Genomic DNA, 18,491 nt, shown 5'->3' on the forward strand with positions numbered 1-18,491 from the left:
TCTCCTTTACGGCAATGTTGACTTGCATAATCCAGGGATGTAGAAACTGAATTTTTAAAATGGGCGTTTCATTCACAAGTAAAGAATGTGTAACCACAAGAGCTGAATGAAGAACGTTTCCCGTAGCTCAGATTCCTCCTAGCAGTGGCACAAGTGCTTACATTTGCAGTTTTTTTTATTATGGAGTCTGTCATGTTCTAGTTTTTACACATTAAACGTGATGCGGCTTTCACGCACATCCCCGGGGGGCACCAGGAAGAACGCTCACGTCGCTGCAGACAGTGAGGAATCGGACTCGTATTCTTTCTCATTCATCAAGCTCAGGCGCCGTGCATATCGTGCAAGTAGTTTGTGCTGTTAGGCACTTGTAGAGGGAGACATCAAGTGTGTTTTTCGGCATGGTTCTGCTCTGCGCCCTTTTCTTTCTTTCATCGGGCAGAATTTAGAATATTTTTAGCATGTGTGTTTCAACAGCTCCGGCATCTGACCTTTTCTTCTCCGGCTTGTGTTACGCTGTTGATTCTGCACAAAGATTACAAAAGCGACATTAGGTTGTGTTGTCTTTGACAAAATTCCAGTGTTTCTTCATACATTTGCTCTTGTATGGAGTGCACTAATGTTGTATAGACATCAGCGGTGTACAGATTGCATGATGCATGGGCCACCGCAGCAGTGCAAGTTGCTGATCAGCTGCCATACACAGTGGTCACCTTAGAGTCACCTTAGAAAATGATGTTCCTCTATGGAAACATGTTGTTTGATGATGAAATCTTCAAAAGTCCCATCAAACAGCTATGATCACCCTAGAAGCTGCGAGGGGCCGTCCTTGTTGGTGCCCACCCCCCACTGTGACCTTCTTAACCCTGACTGGGAATATGGAAAGGGGCTGTCTTCATGAGGAAACCCCTATATTACCTATGGGCAGCCTAGGTAGCAAAAGAGTTGTCAGGGGGAGCAGTTTTTATTTTTCAAAAAGAGCCAGTATGGGTTAAAGGGGGTTTCCAGTTTGCATCAAAATCCTATAAAATAATCATTTATGAAGATAGCTGTAATTTTAGAATGCATCTCTTTTATCTTACTTTTTTGCTCCTATCTCCCGATCCGGCCTGTGGTCTCATGATTGTGTCTAGGCAGCGTTTTCTTATTTCCGGTCAGGTTATGTCCATGGACAGCTCAGTGATGGGTAGGAGGAGCTATAACTAGCGGTAGTGTTTGGGGCTGTGGCAGAGAAAGGAAAGGTGCATCATGGGTTTGGTTGGATATGGCAACAGGAAGTGTAACGTACAGAATGGAAACAAAAGCAGGGACCAGGTTAATTTTATGGTACTTTTTTTTTTCACCCCCAAAAAATATTTCCTGAACAACTCCTTTATCATTATTATTAATCATTATTATTATTATTATAAGGCACATCAAATCCATTTCAACTTCTGTCAGAAGTCTACATTTTTTTTTAACATCCGAGCCCTAAGGACACATCTGATTTTGGCCTCATACACACAAACGTATTTTGTTTCTGTGTCCGTTGGTTGTTTTTTATTGTTCGTTTTAGGCATTGTTACAATGGATCCGCCCAAAAAAACGGATGGCATATGGATGTTTTTTTTTTTTTTTTTTGTGGACCACAAAACACATACGGTCGTGTGCATGTAGCCTTTTAGTGAAATTTTTTCCTGACCCTAACGGACCTCTGTTCTACTCATGAGACACACAGAACGTGAAAAAGTAGCATTGGCTCAGATATTAATTAATCATCTCAATCTTTTTTTGCCGATCCATTGTAACAATGCCTAAAACGGACAAGAATAGGACATGTTCTATTTATTTTTTATTTTTTTGCAGGGCTACGGAACGGACATACTGATGCGGACAGCATTTTTTGCGGACCCGTTGAAATGAATGGGTTTGCATGCTATCCGCAAAAAAAAAAACTGAACGGACACAGTTCGTGTGCATGTAGCCTTAGGTTGACGTTTTTTTGAAAGCCCCTTTATCGATAACCCGTTTGGTGCAATACAGGGACAATCTGTCACTAGGATCCTGATGTGGAAAAACAAACCTTTTGTGATAATGAGAGTTGAAAATGGAATGAGGGCAATATCTGGTGAATGCTGGTAAGTTCTGGTCAGATTTTACATTGTAAGGCCTCATGCACACGGCGGTTGTTGTGTTCCGTTCCGCAAAATGGGGTTCCGTTGTTCTGTGATCTGTTTCCGTTTTTGTTTCCGTGTGTCTTCCTTTATTTTTGGAGGACCACCAGACATAAAGGAATGTAAAAAAAGTCTAAGACAGGTTTGCCATGCAAATGATAGAAAAAAACGGACGCGGATGACAATCTTCTGTGCCTCCGCGTTTTTTAGCGGTCCCATTGACTTGAATGGGGCCGCAAACTGTTTTCCACAAAATTAATAGGACAGGTTATATTTTTTTGACGGACTGGAATCACAGACGCGGATGGCAAACTGTGCATTAGCCAAGTTTTCAACGGACCCATTGAAAGTCACGAAAAACGGCGAAACGGACACGGAATAAAACAACGGTCGTGTGCATGAGGCCTTATGAGAACAAGAGATCGGGTGGTAGTTTGTGTCTTCAAAAAACTCAAAAGTTCAGACCACGACTGTGCTAGAAGACTTTTGCCGTTAATCAGTTAAAACCCTATTTTGCAGATGAAACCTTTACTTGGGGATGATTCTTTATTTCTTTATGACACATTCTCTTGTATGTGGATTATGAGTCCATGTAGAACGTATGATCCATTGTTTTTGGTGAATAGGTATCCTTACTTGATCTCGTAGTTGGGACATGAGATGTTTCTGTAACGAGTCTCGGCAGATCCCGGGCCCCTTTCATTTGGTGGAGAGCCAGATATATCCTGATCCCTTTCCACAGGCACCAGTATGCATATTACAAGCACGTTTTTCCAAAAGCTCGATTTCAACCATTTCTGTACTCATGGAGTTGAGCTTGGCTACATCTGTAATATAATTGTGCTCACCAGGGCTGTGGAGGTGGTAAACCAAACGTCCATCTTTCCACGCTCTCTTCGTAAATGGCTCATGTATGATAATTAGTGATATCAACTTTACTGTAGTAAAATCGTCGTGACATCAGGATTTTAAATGTGTCCCCTCTACCATGTAATATTTTTATTTTGAAGCCAGCACTGGAGTCGTAACATTTCTTCCAACACTGACTTCACAGCCATGTGTGCTAGTGTCCATGACATGGTGCATCATGGAAGATATCGTATGTCATCTATTGGACCTACCAAGCAGAACCACAGAGCTCAACGTACAGATGACACCTTTGTCTTGATGAAGACATCCACTGACAACCATTATCCAGGTTTCATTACATCAGGGGACCGGGGAGCCTCATGCCTTGTACTGCGCATGCATCGGACACAGTGGCGATCACGCTGCTCTGTGCCATCTGAGTAAAAAGTAGTTGTTTTTTTTTTCTCTTCAGTAAGGCAGCAGAGCAACATGGGAGCAAGAACATTAGAATTAGAATTATAATGCAAGGGCTCACTGGATATGTAAGCTGGTTTTACTAGGATGGATTTGATGACAGATGCCCTTTAAGTAAAAATGATCATTTCAGAAAGTTTGATTTTGAAGCTGTGTGAAGCTGTGTTCATACATTGCAGTTTTGGGGCTATATATATATATATATATATATATATATATATATACACACATCCCAATGTTTGGCTCCAAAAAATTTAACATATGTGTGTCCCTTTCTAATTGTTCTCTGTCTGGGATTCATGTACCCCGCAGCAGTACTATGTGAACACGATGCCAGAATACTTATTTTTACCCTAAAAAAACGATCCTCACTTAAAGGGGTGGTCCCACAAAAAATATTCTACAGTTTTCCAACCAGCACCTGGATCTGAATTCTTTTATAATTGCATGTAATTAAAAATAGCATATCCACTGAGTTACTCAATGAAATGTATCTGTATAGCACCATCAGCTTTTTTTTTTCTTTTTTCTTTTTTTTTTCCTGCCTTATTTCTTTGTCCTGCTCACTGAGATGGCCGCACATGCTCAGTTTCATTCTTTATCTTCCTCCTGAGCTGTGATAGGGAGAGCATGGACACGCCCCCTTAGCTGCAGCAGAAGAGACACTCCCCTGAGCTGCCAGCTTGATATAAATCTAGCAGAGCAATGAATGGGGAGATCTCTGGACCCATGTGTGGTCCTAGCCTTGTTAGAAAGAGATTGTCATATACGAGATGTCAGATTTTTTATGTCTTACAGCTGATCTGCAATACCAGAGACATCCTGGGGGCAATGGTGGTGCTGCTGTGGGAAAAACAATTCTGTACACGTAAAGACACAAATGCTCCCTTGGCCAAGAACTATTTCTGCCTACTCCACCATAAACATTGATGCTCCTCTCAGTCGGGGCATGTTCCCCCCCCTCTCACCATTAAAATACAGGGTTCTCCTTTCCCTCCTCTTGCTCTTGAGGACCCGTGCTGTCCTACATTACGCAGCTAACCCATTAAATTGAGTAGATATAGTGTAATACTTCATTTTCCCTGGGGCGCTGCAGGGAATTTGAATACTTCCGTTTTCCCTACTGTTTACAACTCATTGTTTGGGGTTTCAATAGAAGGACAATTTGTCATCACTTTAGACCCTAAAAAGTATGGATTGTCCATAACAGACCGTCCCCTTTTTAAGCTCTTGCTGAAAACCGTCCTTCTCCTTTAAGCCTATTCTGCACATACTCCAGCAGCCCCACATGGGTAATGACTCATCACCACTGCAAGATCCGTCATGTCAGCCAAACCCAGACATGCTGTTCTTTTATAATGCTTTGTGTTTTTTTTTTTTTAAACATTTGGTTCGTGTTAACCTGTAGACACTTCTGCCAAGATGCTTATTGAACACAATGAAATTCTGCATACTTTGTTAATTATGTGATTTGTTGTGGCATGATGTGATGGAGCGCTATAGAATCCCGTCTTATATAAGGGATATCCGTTTTTTTAAGGAGACATTTGTGTATCGATCAGAACGTGTAACACAGGGGTCAGCAACCTTTGGTACTCCAGCTGTCGTGAAACTACAATTCCCAGCATGCTCCTTTCATTTCTATAGGAGTTCAGAGAACAGCCAAGCAAGTGTACATGCTGAGAGTTGTAGTTTCACAATGGCTCGCGTGCCAGGGGTTGCTGACCCCAGTTCTGGACGATTGATATTGTAAAACTAATGTTTGAGTAACGCTCCGTTAAAATGGAGCGCGTTTTCCTATTGATGTGCACCACGTGAGGCAGCTGAGAAGAACTTCACAGAGTAGAGAGACTCTGGCAGTGAAGGGGTTACTCATCACAGACGTCACCGCCATCCTGTTGGCCATGTAATGCAGAGTCTAGGTTACACCGGTAGTTGTGTGATTCATGCCCGGGGATGCACATAACCTTTCCTTTTTATAAAGTGCCCCCTGCTGTACAGAAAAAGTGCACTCCGACTACTCACTAATGACTCGCAAGCAAACGGGGACTCCGCTTATAGTCATTAGGACCTAAAGATGTCCTGATGTCTAATTGGAATACCATGTAGCCTGACGATGTCGGCAAGGAGACCTTACTCCTCCTAGGGCCAGTTAACACAGAATTTTTTGGGAGTGGACTTGGTGCGTTTCCGCCTCAAAATCCGCTCCCAAAAAGTGCCTCATCAGCCTCTTGTTCGTTTCAAAGGACATCACTTTCCATGTGGAAAACAGAAGCAGCATGCCTTGGAATTGAAAGCTTAAAAAATAAATAAAACATTATGTATGTATCTGGACTATGTATGTATGTATCTGGACTTCTCCAAGGCATTTGACACTGTACCACATAAAAGGTTAGTATATAAAATGAGAATGCTCGGACTGGGAGAAAATGTCTGTAAGTGGGTAAGTAACTGGCTCAGTGATAGAAAACAGAGGGTGGTTATTAATGGTAAATACTCAGATTGGGTCACTGTCACTAGTGGGGTACCTCAGGGGTCAGTATTGGGCCCTATTCTCTTCAATATATTTATTAATGATCTTGTAGAAGGCTTGCATAGTAAAATATAAATTTTTGCAGATGACACTAAACTGTGTAAAGTAATTAACACTGAAGAGGACAGTATACTACTACAGAGCGATCTGGATAGATTGGAGGCTTGGGCAGATAAGTGGCAGATGAGGTTTAACACTGACAAATGTAAAGTTATGCACATGGGAAGGAATAATGCAAGTCACCCGTACTTATTAAATGCTAAAACACTCGGTAACACTGACATGGAAAAAGATCTAGGAATTTTAATAAACAGCAAACTAAGCTGCAAAAAACAGTGTCAGGCAGCTGCTGCCAAGGCCAATAAGATAATGGGTTGCATCAAAAGGGGCATAGATGCCCGTGATGAGAACATAGTCCTACCACTTTACAAATTATTAGTCAGACCACACATGGAGTACTGTGTACAGTTCTGGGCTCCAGTGAACAAAGCAGACATAGCAGAGCTGGAGAGGGTCCAGAGGAGGGCAACTAAAGTAATAACTGGAATGGGGCAACTACAGTACCCTGAAAGATTATCAAAATTAGGGTTATTCACTTTAGAAAAAAGACAACTGAGAGGAGATCTAATTACTATGTATAAATATATCAGGGGTCAGTACAGAGATCTATCCCGTCATCTATTTATTCCCAGGACGGTGACTGTGACGAGGGGACATCCTCTGCGTCTGGAGGAAAGAAGGTTTGTACACAAACATAGAAGAGGATTCTTTACGGTAAGAGCAGTGAGACTATGGAACTCTCTGCCTGAGGAGGTGGTGATGGTGAGTACAATAAAGGAATTCAAGAGGGGCCTGGATGTATTTCTGGAGCGTAATAATATTACAGGCTATAGCTACTAGAGAGATATCGTTGATCCAGGGATTTATTCTGATTGCCTGATTGGAGTCGGGAAGGAATTTTTATTCCCCTAAAGTGAGGAAAATTGGCTTCTACCTCACAGGGTTTTTTTGCCTTCCTCTGGATCAACTTGCAGGATGACAGGCCGAACTGGATGGACAAATGTCTTTTTTCGGCCTTATGTACTATGTTACTATGTGTCCATGGCAAAAACCATGAGCTAGAAATGCAATCTTGTATTGAAGTAAACACCCATAGGTTGAAAAAACAATATACAAAAAAGCATCAAAAACTGCACACACAAAAAACACTTGTGAATTCCAATTGAAAAAATCCATGGTGTGAACGTACCCTTTACATGCAGCCTGTGTGTTTGTAATATAGGACATTGAGTGGGCATTTTCCATCTTTTACCTAGAAATCTACTGCCTGATTTTGTGTCCGCTTCCAGGTCCTAAGGTTAATGATAAAATGTTATGTAAACCTCCCAAAGCCACACACTATAAAGCAGTGCCTGATGATGGCACCATGATACCCCAAGTACTCCAGCATATTGTGCGCAAGTACCGTAATCATGTACCCAAAAATTGCAGTTGACTAAAAGCCATGACACTAAAATTCTGGTCACTTAAAGGGATTTTCTAGTATTTTAATATGGATGGCCTATCCTTGGGATAAAACCAATGCTGGGTCTTTCATTATATGGGGAGAACCTGCCCCCTCTCCTGACATACCGATTCTAGTAAATAATTGTACTCCGCATGAAATGACCATTCTGGAGCATTTCTTCTTCTAACTCTTTGTTGTGTCATTCCTCTATTATTCCTGCTAGAATTTGATGAATACATTGGCACCTGGGTGTTATCAGTTGGATAGGGTGTCCCTGCGCAGTCTGTCATGGCCCAGTCAACTGTCATTCATAGCTGTTCACTGGGGTGGTCTTAAAGGGGTTGTTCACTCACAGGGGCCTTTCGGACCCCCCCCCCCCCCCATCAGTGTGGCTGGACCCGCGGAGGAAATCATACTTTCCTGATTCCCACTGTTAGCTTTTTGGCCTTGTTGCTCTGCTGCCACCATTGTAGGCTTCTTGTATCAGTATACAATTTGATGCAGGCCACGTGCCTGCTGCAGCCAGTGAATAAACTGCCTGTGGTGGTCCAAGTCATTTTGTGTGTGTAGAACCTGAGACCAGAGCAGCATGGGAATGATTATGGATCGGTGGGATTTTTATTTTATTTTTTATTTCTGATTGTGTTTTTTACATAAAATTATTCTCCTGTAAAACTGTTATGTTATGGCATAAGATCCATATTTGATAACCCCAGCCACCCATTACTGTCCCTTATATAGTGGTCACCTTTGAAGAAAATCTTTATTGCGAGCCTTCTTTTTCTCTTCTGGGCACATCTGTCTAGATCCTAACCATAAGACGGCCTCCGAGGAAATGAGGATCAGGAATTCTAACATGTGCCATAGTTTGTTCTGGCTGCAGATAATCCACTGACAGAGGTGTCTGGCATTGACGTCCTCCCTGTCTAGAACATGGGCATGCTCGGGATGGGGGGAGGAATAGCTGTCGGTCAAAGTTTTTGCATCTATGTAGAGTATGTGGCCGCTTAAAGGGGAACTCCTGTGTGCTCAATCCAATCTAGCCACATTGCAGCAGTCACTTTGAGATGCTGCTCACCATATGAATATTACTGTGGAATATCTGGGCGTTGTCCAGATCAGGGAGTCACACAATCGGCGATCCAACCTCGCCCCATCCTGGTCGGATTGGCATCAAGTAGAACTTGCAAAAATCCAGGTCTTGTACAGGTAGATTGGTGTAAAAAACAATAAAACAACCACTGGAATGTCGAGGAAAAGGTGAAAAATTCCTGTGGTCGTCAAGTCCAAAACTGCCTTTTTCCTTGAAGGGTTAAGCCCTGCCTTTAATTCCAATTTTTTCCATTCCTTTTCCTTGTCTTAGTTCGGTCTCTCAATACACATTGAATAATATGAGATGCTCACACACGAAATCCCGTCGAGCCTTTTCGTCCTTTCTCCAGCTGCCTCCCCCCCCTCCCCTCGCGTACACATATGCTCTCCTTCAGCCGAGAGGAAGTGGAGGAACATGGTTGTGTGATTGTATGTGTGCAGTAATCCCATAGCTCTCATGTTTCCGCAGGCTGTGCGTGCCAGGCCTGGACACGGCTTCCAGGGGCCTATTTTTCCTGAGGTTGTTTTGGCACTGAAAGCACGGGACTTGAGGGGGTGCGGTGCCCTTTATTCACTTTTCCTGGCTGCTGGAATGCATTTCTCAGCTGTTAGAAGAACTCCCCGTATTCTTTTTAGTTCCCCCTCCTAATTTATCAGCGTGACCCTGCGGTGTAACTGCTCACTGGATCTGTTTTTTTTTTTTTAGCATTTCATATTTTCAGTCTTGTGTGCGGATAACCTATAAATTGAGAGCTGGAATCGCAGGGCTCAGTCATGGCGTCCGTCCAGCTCTATAATCCCATTTAGTTTCTTTGCAAAAATGAGTGCCGGTTGTCCTCCCTCTGCTGGTGCGGACGCTGCTCCGTTTGGCAGCAGTTAATCTCGAGTTTATTGCTACGCTTAGATGTTCAATCTTCTCCTTGTGAGGCTAATTAGAGCTACTTGAATTTTAGTTTTTGTGTATGTAGCTTGTTACCTTTTAGCACCAGCCACCTGTATGAGGATACTGTACGTTCAGTTGGCGCCGGGGGACGCTGTGTACACTTGTTGCGCATGTACTCGCCTTTTTTGTGTACATAGCCGGATGGTACATAGTTGCAATTTTAATTTACATTTATTTAAATAAAACCTAAAAAATATTTTATGTTTTTAAGAGCTTCTGTCACCAGTTTCATAGCATTGGAACAGGTTCACCTTACTAGACCCGTGCATCGGTCTTCAGAACTGATCTGTCTTGGTCCCATCCCGATACGTGGCCGCATTTTGGTGAAAAATGAAGTTTTAAAGGGTTTCTGTCACCACAATTTTCGCTATTAAACAGGCTGACATTATACATGTGCAAATGTCACCTGAATTTAACTCTGCTATTCTTTTTACAGTGTGCCCACGTTTTCGTGCAATTATAACTTTTTTATTTTTTTAATAGCGTTTATTTAACACTTTTGCATTAAGTACATAACTTTTATTATATGCAAATTAGCCTCTAGGAGCCTGCACCCGCCCCTAGAGGCTCTGTTCTCCCACCCCATATCCTACCCTGCCATCCTTGATTGACAGGGCCAGGTCCCGTTCAGTATTCAGCGCAGTGAGGCAGCCGGCGAGCGTCCTTCCCTGCCTGCGCCGAATACTGAACGGGACGGCTCAGGCGCAAGATTACCCCGGTAGACAGGGCTGGCAGGAGGCTCTAAGAGCAGGTGCAATGCCCCGCTCCTAGAGGCCAATTTGCATATAATAAAAGTTATAATTGCACAAAAACAGGGGCACACTGAAAAAAAAAGAATAGCAGAGTTAAATTCAGGTGACATTTGCACATGTATAATGTCAGCCTGTTTAATAGCGAAAATTGTGGTGACAGGAAACCTTTAATATATACGTAGGAGGAATGGGGGGGTTTCCATTTACACCTAGAGGCTCCGTTCTCCCTGCTGCTACCGCTTCCCCCTGTGCATTGATTGACAGGTTCCGGCATTATGAGCATCTTCACACCTGGTGCTTACTTCCCATTAAGTTTTGCGTCTGCTCCGATGCATGCGCAGTGAGGAAGAGGACTGCTGGCGAGCCTCTTCCCTGTACTGTGCCTGCATTGGTTACTGAACAGCACGGAGCAGCGTGAGACTTTGAGAAGTCCTGGCCAGGCGTGTTGACTTTTAAATGCTTGGCCCAGTCAATCAAAAAGCAGGGGTTGCGGCGGCACCAAAGAGAACAGAGCCTCTAGGAGTAATGGGAATGCCCCCGTTGCTCCTAGAGGTGCATTTGTTTGTGTTAAATTCTCTTCTTCTTTTTTTTCACCAATATTTGGCCACATATCGGGACCAGCGAACGGGCCACATATCAGGACCATATGCTGACCAGCGAACGGGTCTAAGGTCAGCCTGTTCTAATGCTATGACACTGGTAACAGAAGCCCTTTAGGGAGAGCAACCTAGATCCGGGTGCTCTTCCAGAAACAGTGGTGCCACTCTTTTCAGGCTGGATTGTAAGTCTGCCCCATTCATTTCGTTGGGGGTGAGCTGCAATACTGGCCTCAGCCGTTACCGAATGCAAGCAGGACCCCTTTTTCTCTAATCCTGCCTAACCCCTTTAATTCGCTGAGGGTATTTTCTGGCATAGGTTGGTTGAGCTTTCTTTTATGTATTGATTTGCTATTGATTATGCTTCTTCTCACTGTTGACCCTGTGTTCTTTTCATTGCAGCGTTTTACAAATGAAGACCATTTGGCCGTACACAAACACAAGCATGAGATGACTCTGAAGTTTGGGCCCGCAAGGACGGACTCTGTGATCATCCAAGGTAATGTTGCAAGCCATCTTGGTAATACATATGGAAAAGAAAGTGACTTGGGGCCCTATACACAGGCCACTTATTAGCTAGTTATCACAGGCCACCAATCACTCGACAAACTAACAAAAAATGTCAGCTTGTCTGGTGATTGAATCGTTCATGTTGGCAGCACCCCCCGTTTGCACAAGGCAATATGGTGCTAACTAACGATTGTTTTGCATGCCACATGTCAGTATGCAAACTGAATGGAGGAGGAACAATCATAATAATGATCATTCATCCCCCTTTTCATTATTCACTGGACCGTGTGAAAGGCACATGTTTGTTGCCTAGCGTCGGCCCTTGTAAGATTATCAGTCTCTTACAGAGAAATTGGCCTTGTTGCCCATTGCAAACCCATCAGTGCAGCTTTTATTTTCAGACCATTGTGATAAGTCTCCTCCAGCATGTTACTTACGTAAAGCCCCCTTTTTACAAGTGGAGTTTTTGGAGGAGGTGGTTGAGACACTAAGTTAGCAGTGTCCATTTTGCTTTCCTGACCACATGCATTAAACCTATCCATAAGCACCTATTAGGCTATGCTCACACTCGCATTTGGTGCGCATCCATCATGGATCTGCACAAACTCATCCGTTCAGATTATACAACTGCATGTATCCCTTCAGAACGGATCCGTTTGTATTATCTTTAACATAGCCAAAACGGATCCGTCTTGAACACCACTGAAAGTCAATGAGGGACGGATCCGTTTTCTATCGTGCCATATTGTGTCAGTGAAAACGGATCCGTCCTGACACACAATGTAAGTCAAAGGGTCGGATCCGTTTTCACTGACACGATATGGCACAATAGAAAATGGATCCGTCCCCCATTGACTTTCAATGGTGTTTTCAAGACGGATCCGTTTTGGCTCAGTTTTGTCAGACGGACTGCAAAACGCTGCAGGCAGCGTTTTGGTGTCCGTCTCCAAAGCGGAATGGAGGCGGAACGGAGCCAAACTGATGCATTCTGAGCGGATCCTTTTCCATACAGAATTCATTAAGGGAAAAAATGATCCCTTTGGACCGCTTGTGAGAACCCTGAACAGATCTCACAGACAGAAACCAAAACGCCAGTGTGAAAGTAGCCTTAAACCAACAGGAGTGTCCTTTTGGCCTCCATCCACTGATATATGTTGGTATACCTTTTTTTCTTGCACTATACCATACAGAGGTTTCCAACAAAATTGCACCCTGCAGTAAATGTATTTTTTATGTTTTTCTGCCACTGGCACCTACACAGTGAAGTCAGTCACAGGTAAACTTCAAGAAATTCATCCTCTGCTATGCAATGTAAATTGACTGTAGGCACCTCTACTGTTTTCTTCCTTAAAAGATTACTCCTGTGTAGGGATAAACGAACCCAGTAAAGCCGAACTTCAGGTCGGGTTCGGGACCCGAACTTGACCGGAACACTGAACCCGAACCCGGACTCCATTAAAGTCAATGGGGAACCGAACTTCACTTTATTATTTTCCGTTATAACGGAAAATAATAGCCTTCTTAAGATAGAATGCTAAATAAAATGACCATTGAGGGGTTAAAAATTAAAAAAAAAACTCGCCTCATCCACTTGATCACGCAGCTGGTATCCTCTTCTTTCTTCAGGACCCGCAAAAGGACCTGCGATGACGTCACCGCGCTCACCACGTAGTTCGGGTTCTCTCAACCCTACTCCTGTGTTCTTCACTATGTCTGTCCTCGCCTATTATCTAAAATTGCAACCATTCTGAAAAAATTTGATTTGGATAATAGTTGTTGCAGTAGTGGCGGTATATTAACCACTTGCGGACCACCAGAAAACTTTAAATACCCAGCGGATTTGCAGGGATGTTTCTGAACATCTTTGCGGAGTTTGCAGCAGCACTCGAAGCAGGAGCGGGGAGCAGGTTGTCATAGACAACCAGCCACTCTGTAGAAAGCAGAAAGAGTTCATTACTGTCCCTGCCATCAATAAATATTGTGTGTAAGAATCAGGAAGCGGCCATGACATTATCTGATCACTGGGTATCTGCTGTAGTTGCGGGGTCTTGGCAGACCCAGATCAGCTCTGCAGTGAGGTTCAGGAAGCTGTATTTGTCCCAGCTACAGAAGAAATCTGCACTAAAAATAAAATAAAAAATTGCACCACTCCAAACCGCAGCATCTCACCCTGACCCCAGCAGTGGTAAACTATATATCCCCTGAATCAAAATGACCGTGAAGAAAAGGGGACATAATCTTGTTGTTCTTTATGCGGCAGTTTGTTACCTTTTATTTCCTATTGTTTAATCCTTTGGTGAGCAGTCTGTTTTGGGCCTTACTGACCAAGCATTTTTTTTTACCGCTTGTTAAATTTTTTGGGTGGCAACTAAGAATAAATTTATATGGTGTTCGCCATAGGGGATGATTAACAAGATATTTCTGTAGTGCGGGTTGTTTTGGACACGGCCATGCCAAACATGTGGGAGATTTTATTTTAGCATTTTTTTTACTTTTATTGAAAAGCGTATATTTTTTAATTTTGGATTTTTTATTTTACCATTTAATAGTCCCACAAGGGAACTGTAACAGGCAATCTTTTGATTGCTTCTAAAATACAGTGCATTTTAATGTCAGTGCTATACTGACATTGACCAGCAGGCTGCGCCAGAAATGCGCAGCCTGCTGGAGAACACTCGAGGCAGGTTTGGGGCCCACACTAGGTCCCAGCCTGCCTGTACACGGATACGATCGTGTGCATGAGACCTTAAACTGTATTGTGGAAGTTCTTATTATGTAATTCCCTAATGTGCCAGGTAAGGCTCTGTTCACATCTACGTTGTTGCCCACAGCACTAGGCCAGATCCTGTGCTTACACAGGTATAATTTTACAAAAAATATATTTGTTGCAGCAATTTCTGCAAAGGGAAAAATCCCTTTCATTCATCTATGTAGGGCTTACAGAAATCCACCCCCCTGCTACAAAAACAACCACAATTTTGTATTTTAGTCACTGAAATTTCTACAACGAATAAAGGGGGCTCATCAGGGTTCTGTCAGTGATTCAATTGAGTTTGATGGCAAGAAAATTACAACTGTCATACCTACAATGTCAGGCTTAGGTTTGTCTTCAGTGAAAACCTTTTTCCGAATATATTTTAAAAAGTGGCTCCAATGTGGCGCGCTCCTTTAGCTATGTATATTCTATCTAGTGTGGTACTTGTTGAGTAGATGCTGTATAATTACCCACCTCTTCTGTCTTCATAGATCAGACTCCCACTCCCACACGGTTTTTGAAGAATTGTGAGGAAGTCGGTCTATTTAATGAGTTGGCCAGCTCTTTTGAACATGAATTCAAGAAAGGCACGGAAGAGGAAGATGACAAAAAGGTGACTTATGATGCCGGCCCCCAGCTTTCTAATACAGTGCCCATCACCAATCACATATTGTCCAGTTTTAGGTTTCTACTTTATAGAAGGCGGTGTGTATACAGTATACATACCAGAACTTTCTTTTCTACTGCTGTGGTTGGTGATAGTTGTCAGTAAGTCAGTATTCTGGGATTGTAGACTGAAAATATTGCAAATTATGCTACTTTATTAATTCCCTACACTGTTTTTAATGGTCAAGAAAAGTGGACAGAGGTTCAGATTTGCGATGAGATTAGATGCCACCTTTCTAGTTATAAATGTGGAGAAATACAACATGCCAGACTTGGCATACAGTAGTTTTTAGTCCATACCAGATACATTGGTTGACAATTTTGGGGTACACTGCATGTGAGAGATACTAGTATCCCTTCCCTCCTAGATTCTGGTTTCTGTGGACAACAAGACCACTTTTTCCAGTCCATTTTTGATGCATGGAGTCTTGGTCTACTTTCACACCTGCTTTTCATCAGAAATTTTTGTCTGTCCAAAAGCCGGCGTTTATGCCGGAAAGCGTCCAGAACCCCATTGACTCCCATTTTAGTCAATGGGGGTCTGGCGTATGGCGGCATTATCCAGCTGTGTCGGATACAGTGAACAGCCTGCTGGATTTCAAAACGCGGATGTGAACGAGGCTGACTTCATGCGGGGTAGATTCCCATCCAGGTTTAGAATGGACAGGACTCAGACTAAACACAGACCCAGTCAATTGAATGGGTATTTTTTTAATGAACTCACTTGTATAGCACCAACATATTCTGCAGCGCTTTACAGACTCACTAGAGCTCACAGTCTGTCTTTGAGTGTGGGAGGGAACCAGAATACCTGGAAGAAACCCATACGAACTCCATGCAGATGTTGTCCTTGGTCAGATTCGAACCTAGGACCCCACCGATGCTAACCACTGAGCCACCATGCTGCTTCACATGAGTGATTTTTCCACATGTCTGTGCCAAGAACGTCCTGGTGTATTTTTTGTATTTGTCCTTTTTATCGGTCATTCAAACGACTACACAGACTCCATCCTCATGCAGTCCATCTAAAACGTGCCCGTCTTCACTGTCCGGAACATGGTATCAACCTGATTATTTGAAGGGCAACACATTTGGCTCTCTCTGGTTTTTGCTATTCTGTACTCTATAGATCAGTATTCCAGTTACCATATGACTAATCTGTATCGTTAAGATAATAAACCTATAGCACATTATCATGCTCGGCCCAGTGGTTTCCTCCATTAAAATGAATGCAGAGAGCTGTGCACGTACTCTCCTTTAAAGGGGTTCTACAGACGTTGAAAAAGATGGCTGCTTTCTGTAAGAAACCATCACATCTGTCCAAAGATTTTGTGTGGGATAACAGCTCAGCCCTATTACCTTCAGTGGAGCTGAGATGCAATACCAGACACAACTCATGGCCAGGTGTGGTGCTGTTTTTGGGATAAAGCAGCCATGTTCTTCTAATCCCAGACAACCCCATGCACATGACTATATCCGATTTTCACTCATACGTGCCATATGCATTCCATTTTTTTCTCATTCCAATCACCAGAATGGGTTATTCTCATCCGCTGGTATGGACAGGAATAGGACCTGCAGGGAGATTTGCGGATCGGGCACACAGATCATGAAATAAAAACATTGTGTGCATGGCCTCATATAAATGAGTGGGTCCATGTTCTTACTTTTTGTGAAAAAAATGGGTAGCACACTGAAGAAAATTATGGTTGTGTGCATGAGGCCTAACAAACCCTCCTTTTGGATATATTTGTGGATCCTAGTGGTGAAATATACAACATATTCCAAAAATGTCTGCATAAGGGTAATGATTAGCATGAAGTTATCTAATGGCAACTTTTTAGATAAGCCATCACCAAGATTCCTGGAATTGGATTTCAATGGCCCAATATTTGGGCAGATTATTGGGAACGAACATTCCTATGAACACTCATTTTTTAAACGTGCCGCAGATCATCGGATAAACAAGCAAAATGCTTGTTCATTGGATGACATGATCTGAGGTGAAGTTGCCTCAATAATCGTTCCCGAGCTGCAGACTGTGCTGTCTAAACAGCACTCTGCTGCCCAGGATCAGTGATTTTGTATGGAGACAAGTGATACTGTGGAGGTGATTGCTGCATGTATTTGCAGTGCTTCACCTCCACTTTAGGAGTGGCTGACTGTTGGGAAGGAATGCTTCCTTCCCAACAATCTGTTTCTCCTCGGAGCGTGTAAATGCTCCTTTACTCTCTCCATTGAAAGTACAGTTGTGTTCAAAATAATGGCAGTCAGACATCGCTAACCTGATCAATCACAGTTTTTGGTAGAAATGATATTTCTACGTGGCAAATAATTTACTAGCAGGTGTAGTAGAGAAATCCAATAGACCCAACAGTCATGACATGCATGCTGCTGATTCTCTGTAATTGAATCACTTATTGAAAGGGGCATGTTCAAAACAATAGCAGTGTGGAGTTCAATGAGTGAGGTCATTCATTCTTTGAAAAACGGGTGGCAACTATTGCCCTTTATTTAAGGAAGGAAGGCAGCAAATGTTGTACATGCTGGTTACAGTGCATTTATTTCTGAAATTCTGAGGAAAATGGGTTGTTCCAGACATTGGTCAGAAGAACAGCGTACCTTGAATAAAAAGTTGATTGGAGAGGGGAAAACATAAGTGCAGAAAATGATAGGCTGCTCAGCTAAAATGATTGCAAATGCTTTAAAATGGCAACCAAAACCTGAAAGACATGGAAGAAAGTCTACCATTCGAATGGATAGAAGAATAGCCAAAATGACAAGGACTCAGCCAACAATCAGCTCCAGGAAGATCAAAGAAGGTCTAAAGTTACCTGTGAGTACTGTTACTGTTACAATTAGAAGACACCTATGTGAAGCCAAGCTATCTGCAAGAAGCCACCGCAAAGTCCCACTGTTGAAAAAAAGACATGTGCTGAAGAGGTTACAATTTGCCAAAGAGCACATTGACTGGCCTAAAGAGACATTTTGTGGACTAATAGAACAATCTTACTTTTATTTGGGTCTAGTGGCCGGAGACAGTTTGTCAGACGACCCCCAAACACTGAATTCAAGCCACAGTACACTGTGAAGCATGGTGGTGCAAGCATTGTGATATGGAGATGTTTCTCATACTACGGTGTTGGGCCTATTTATCGCATACCAGGGATCATGGATCAGTCTGAATACATCAGAATACTTGAAGAGGTCATGCTGCCTTATGCTGAAGAGGAAATGCCCTTGAAATGGGCGTTCCAACAAGACAACGACCCCAAACACACCAGTAAACGTGCAACATCTTGGTTCCAGACCAACAAGATTGACGTTATGGAGTGGTCAGCCCAATCCCCGGATCTTAATCCAATAGGAAACTTGTGGGGTGACATCAAGAATGCAGTTTCTGAGGCAAAACCAAGAAATAGAGAAGAACTGGGGAATGTAGTCCAATGATCCTGGGCTGGAATACCTGTTCACAGGGGCCAGAAGTTGTCTGACTCCATGCAACACAGATGTACAGCAGTTCTTAGGAACAGTGGTTATACAACTAAATATTAAGTGATTCAAAGGAAAGCAAAATCTTCAAACATTTTTCAGTTTATATAGTGAATGTTTGAGTTTGTAAAGAAGAATACAATTTTTTTTTGACCAGTCTAATATTCACTTA

The 18,491-nt window shown here is 42.8% G+C and overlaps 1 protein-coding gene across 6 annotated transcripts in view; it reads left to right on the forward strand.

Annotated features, from left to right (window-relative positions):
- LOC122931132 (cyclic AMP-dependent transcription factor ATF-7-like) overlaps positions 1-18,491 on the forward strand; it is a 95,039-nt gene that overhangs the window by 58,421 nt on the left and 18,127 nt on the right. For all 6 annotated transcript variants that reach the window (XM_044285084.1, XM_044285086.1, XM_044285088.1 and 3 more), the window contains 2 exons: positions 11,299-11,395; positions 14,653-14,774. In XM_044285084.1, coding sequence (XP_044141019.1) covers positions 11,299-11,395; positions 14,653-14,774 — 219 coding nt within the window. The remainder of the gene's footprint in view (positions 1-11,298; positions 11,396-14,652; positions 14,775-18,491) is intronic.

Source organism: Bufo gargarizans, chromosome 3, assembly GCF_014858855.1.
Source record: "Bufo gargarizans isolate SCDJY-AF-19 chromosome 3, ASM1485885v1, whole genome shotgun sequence".
Taxonomy (NCBI): domain Eukaryota; kingdom Metazoa; phylum Chordata; class Amphibia; order Anura; family Bufonidae; genus Bufo; species Bufo gargarizans.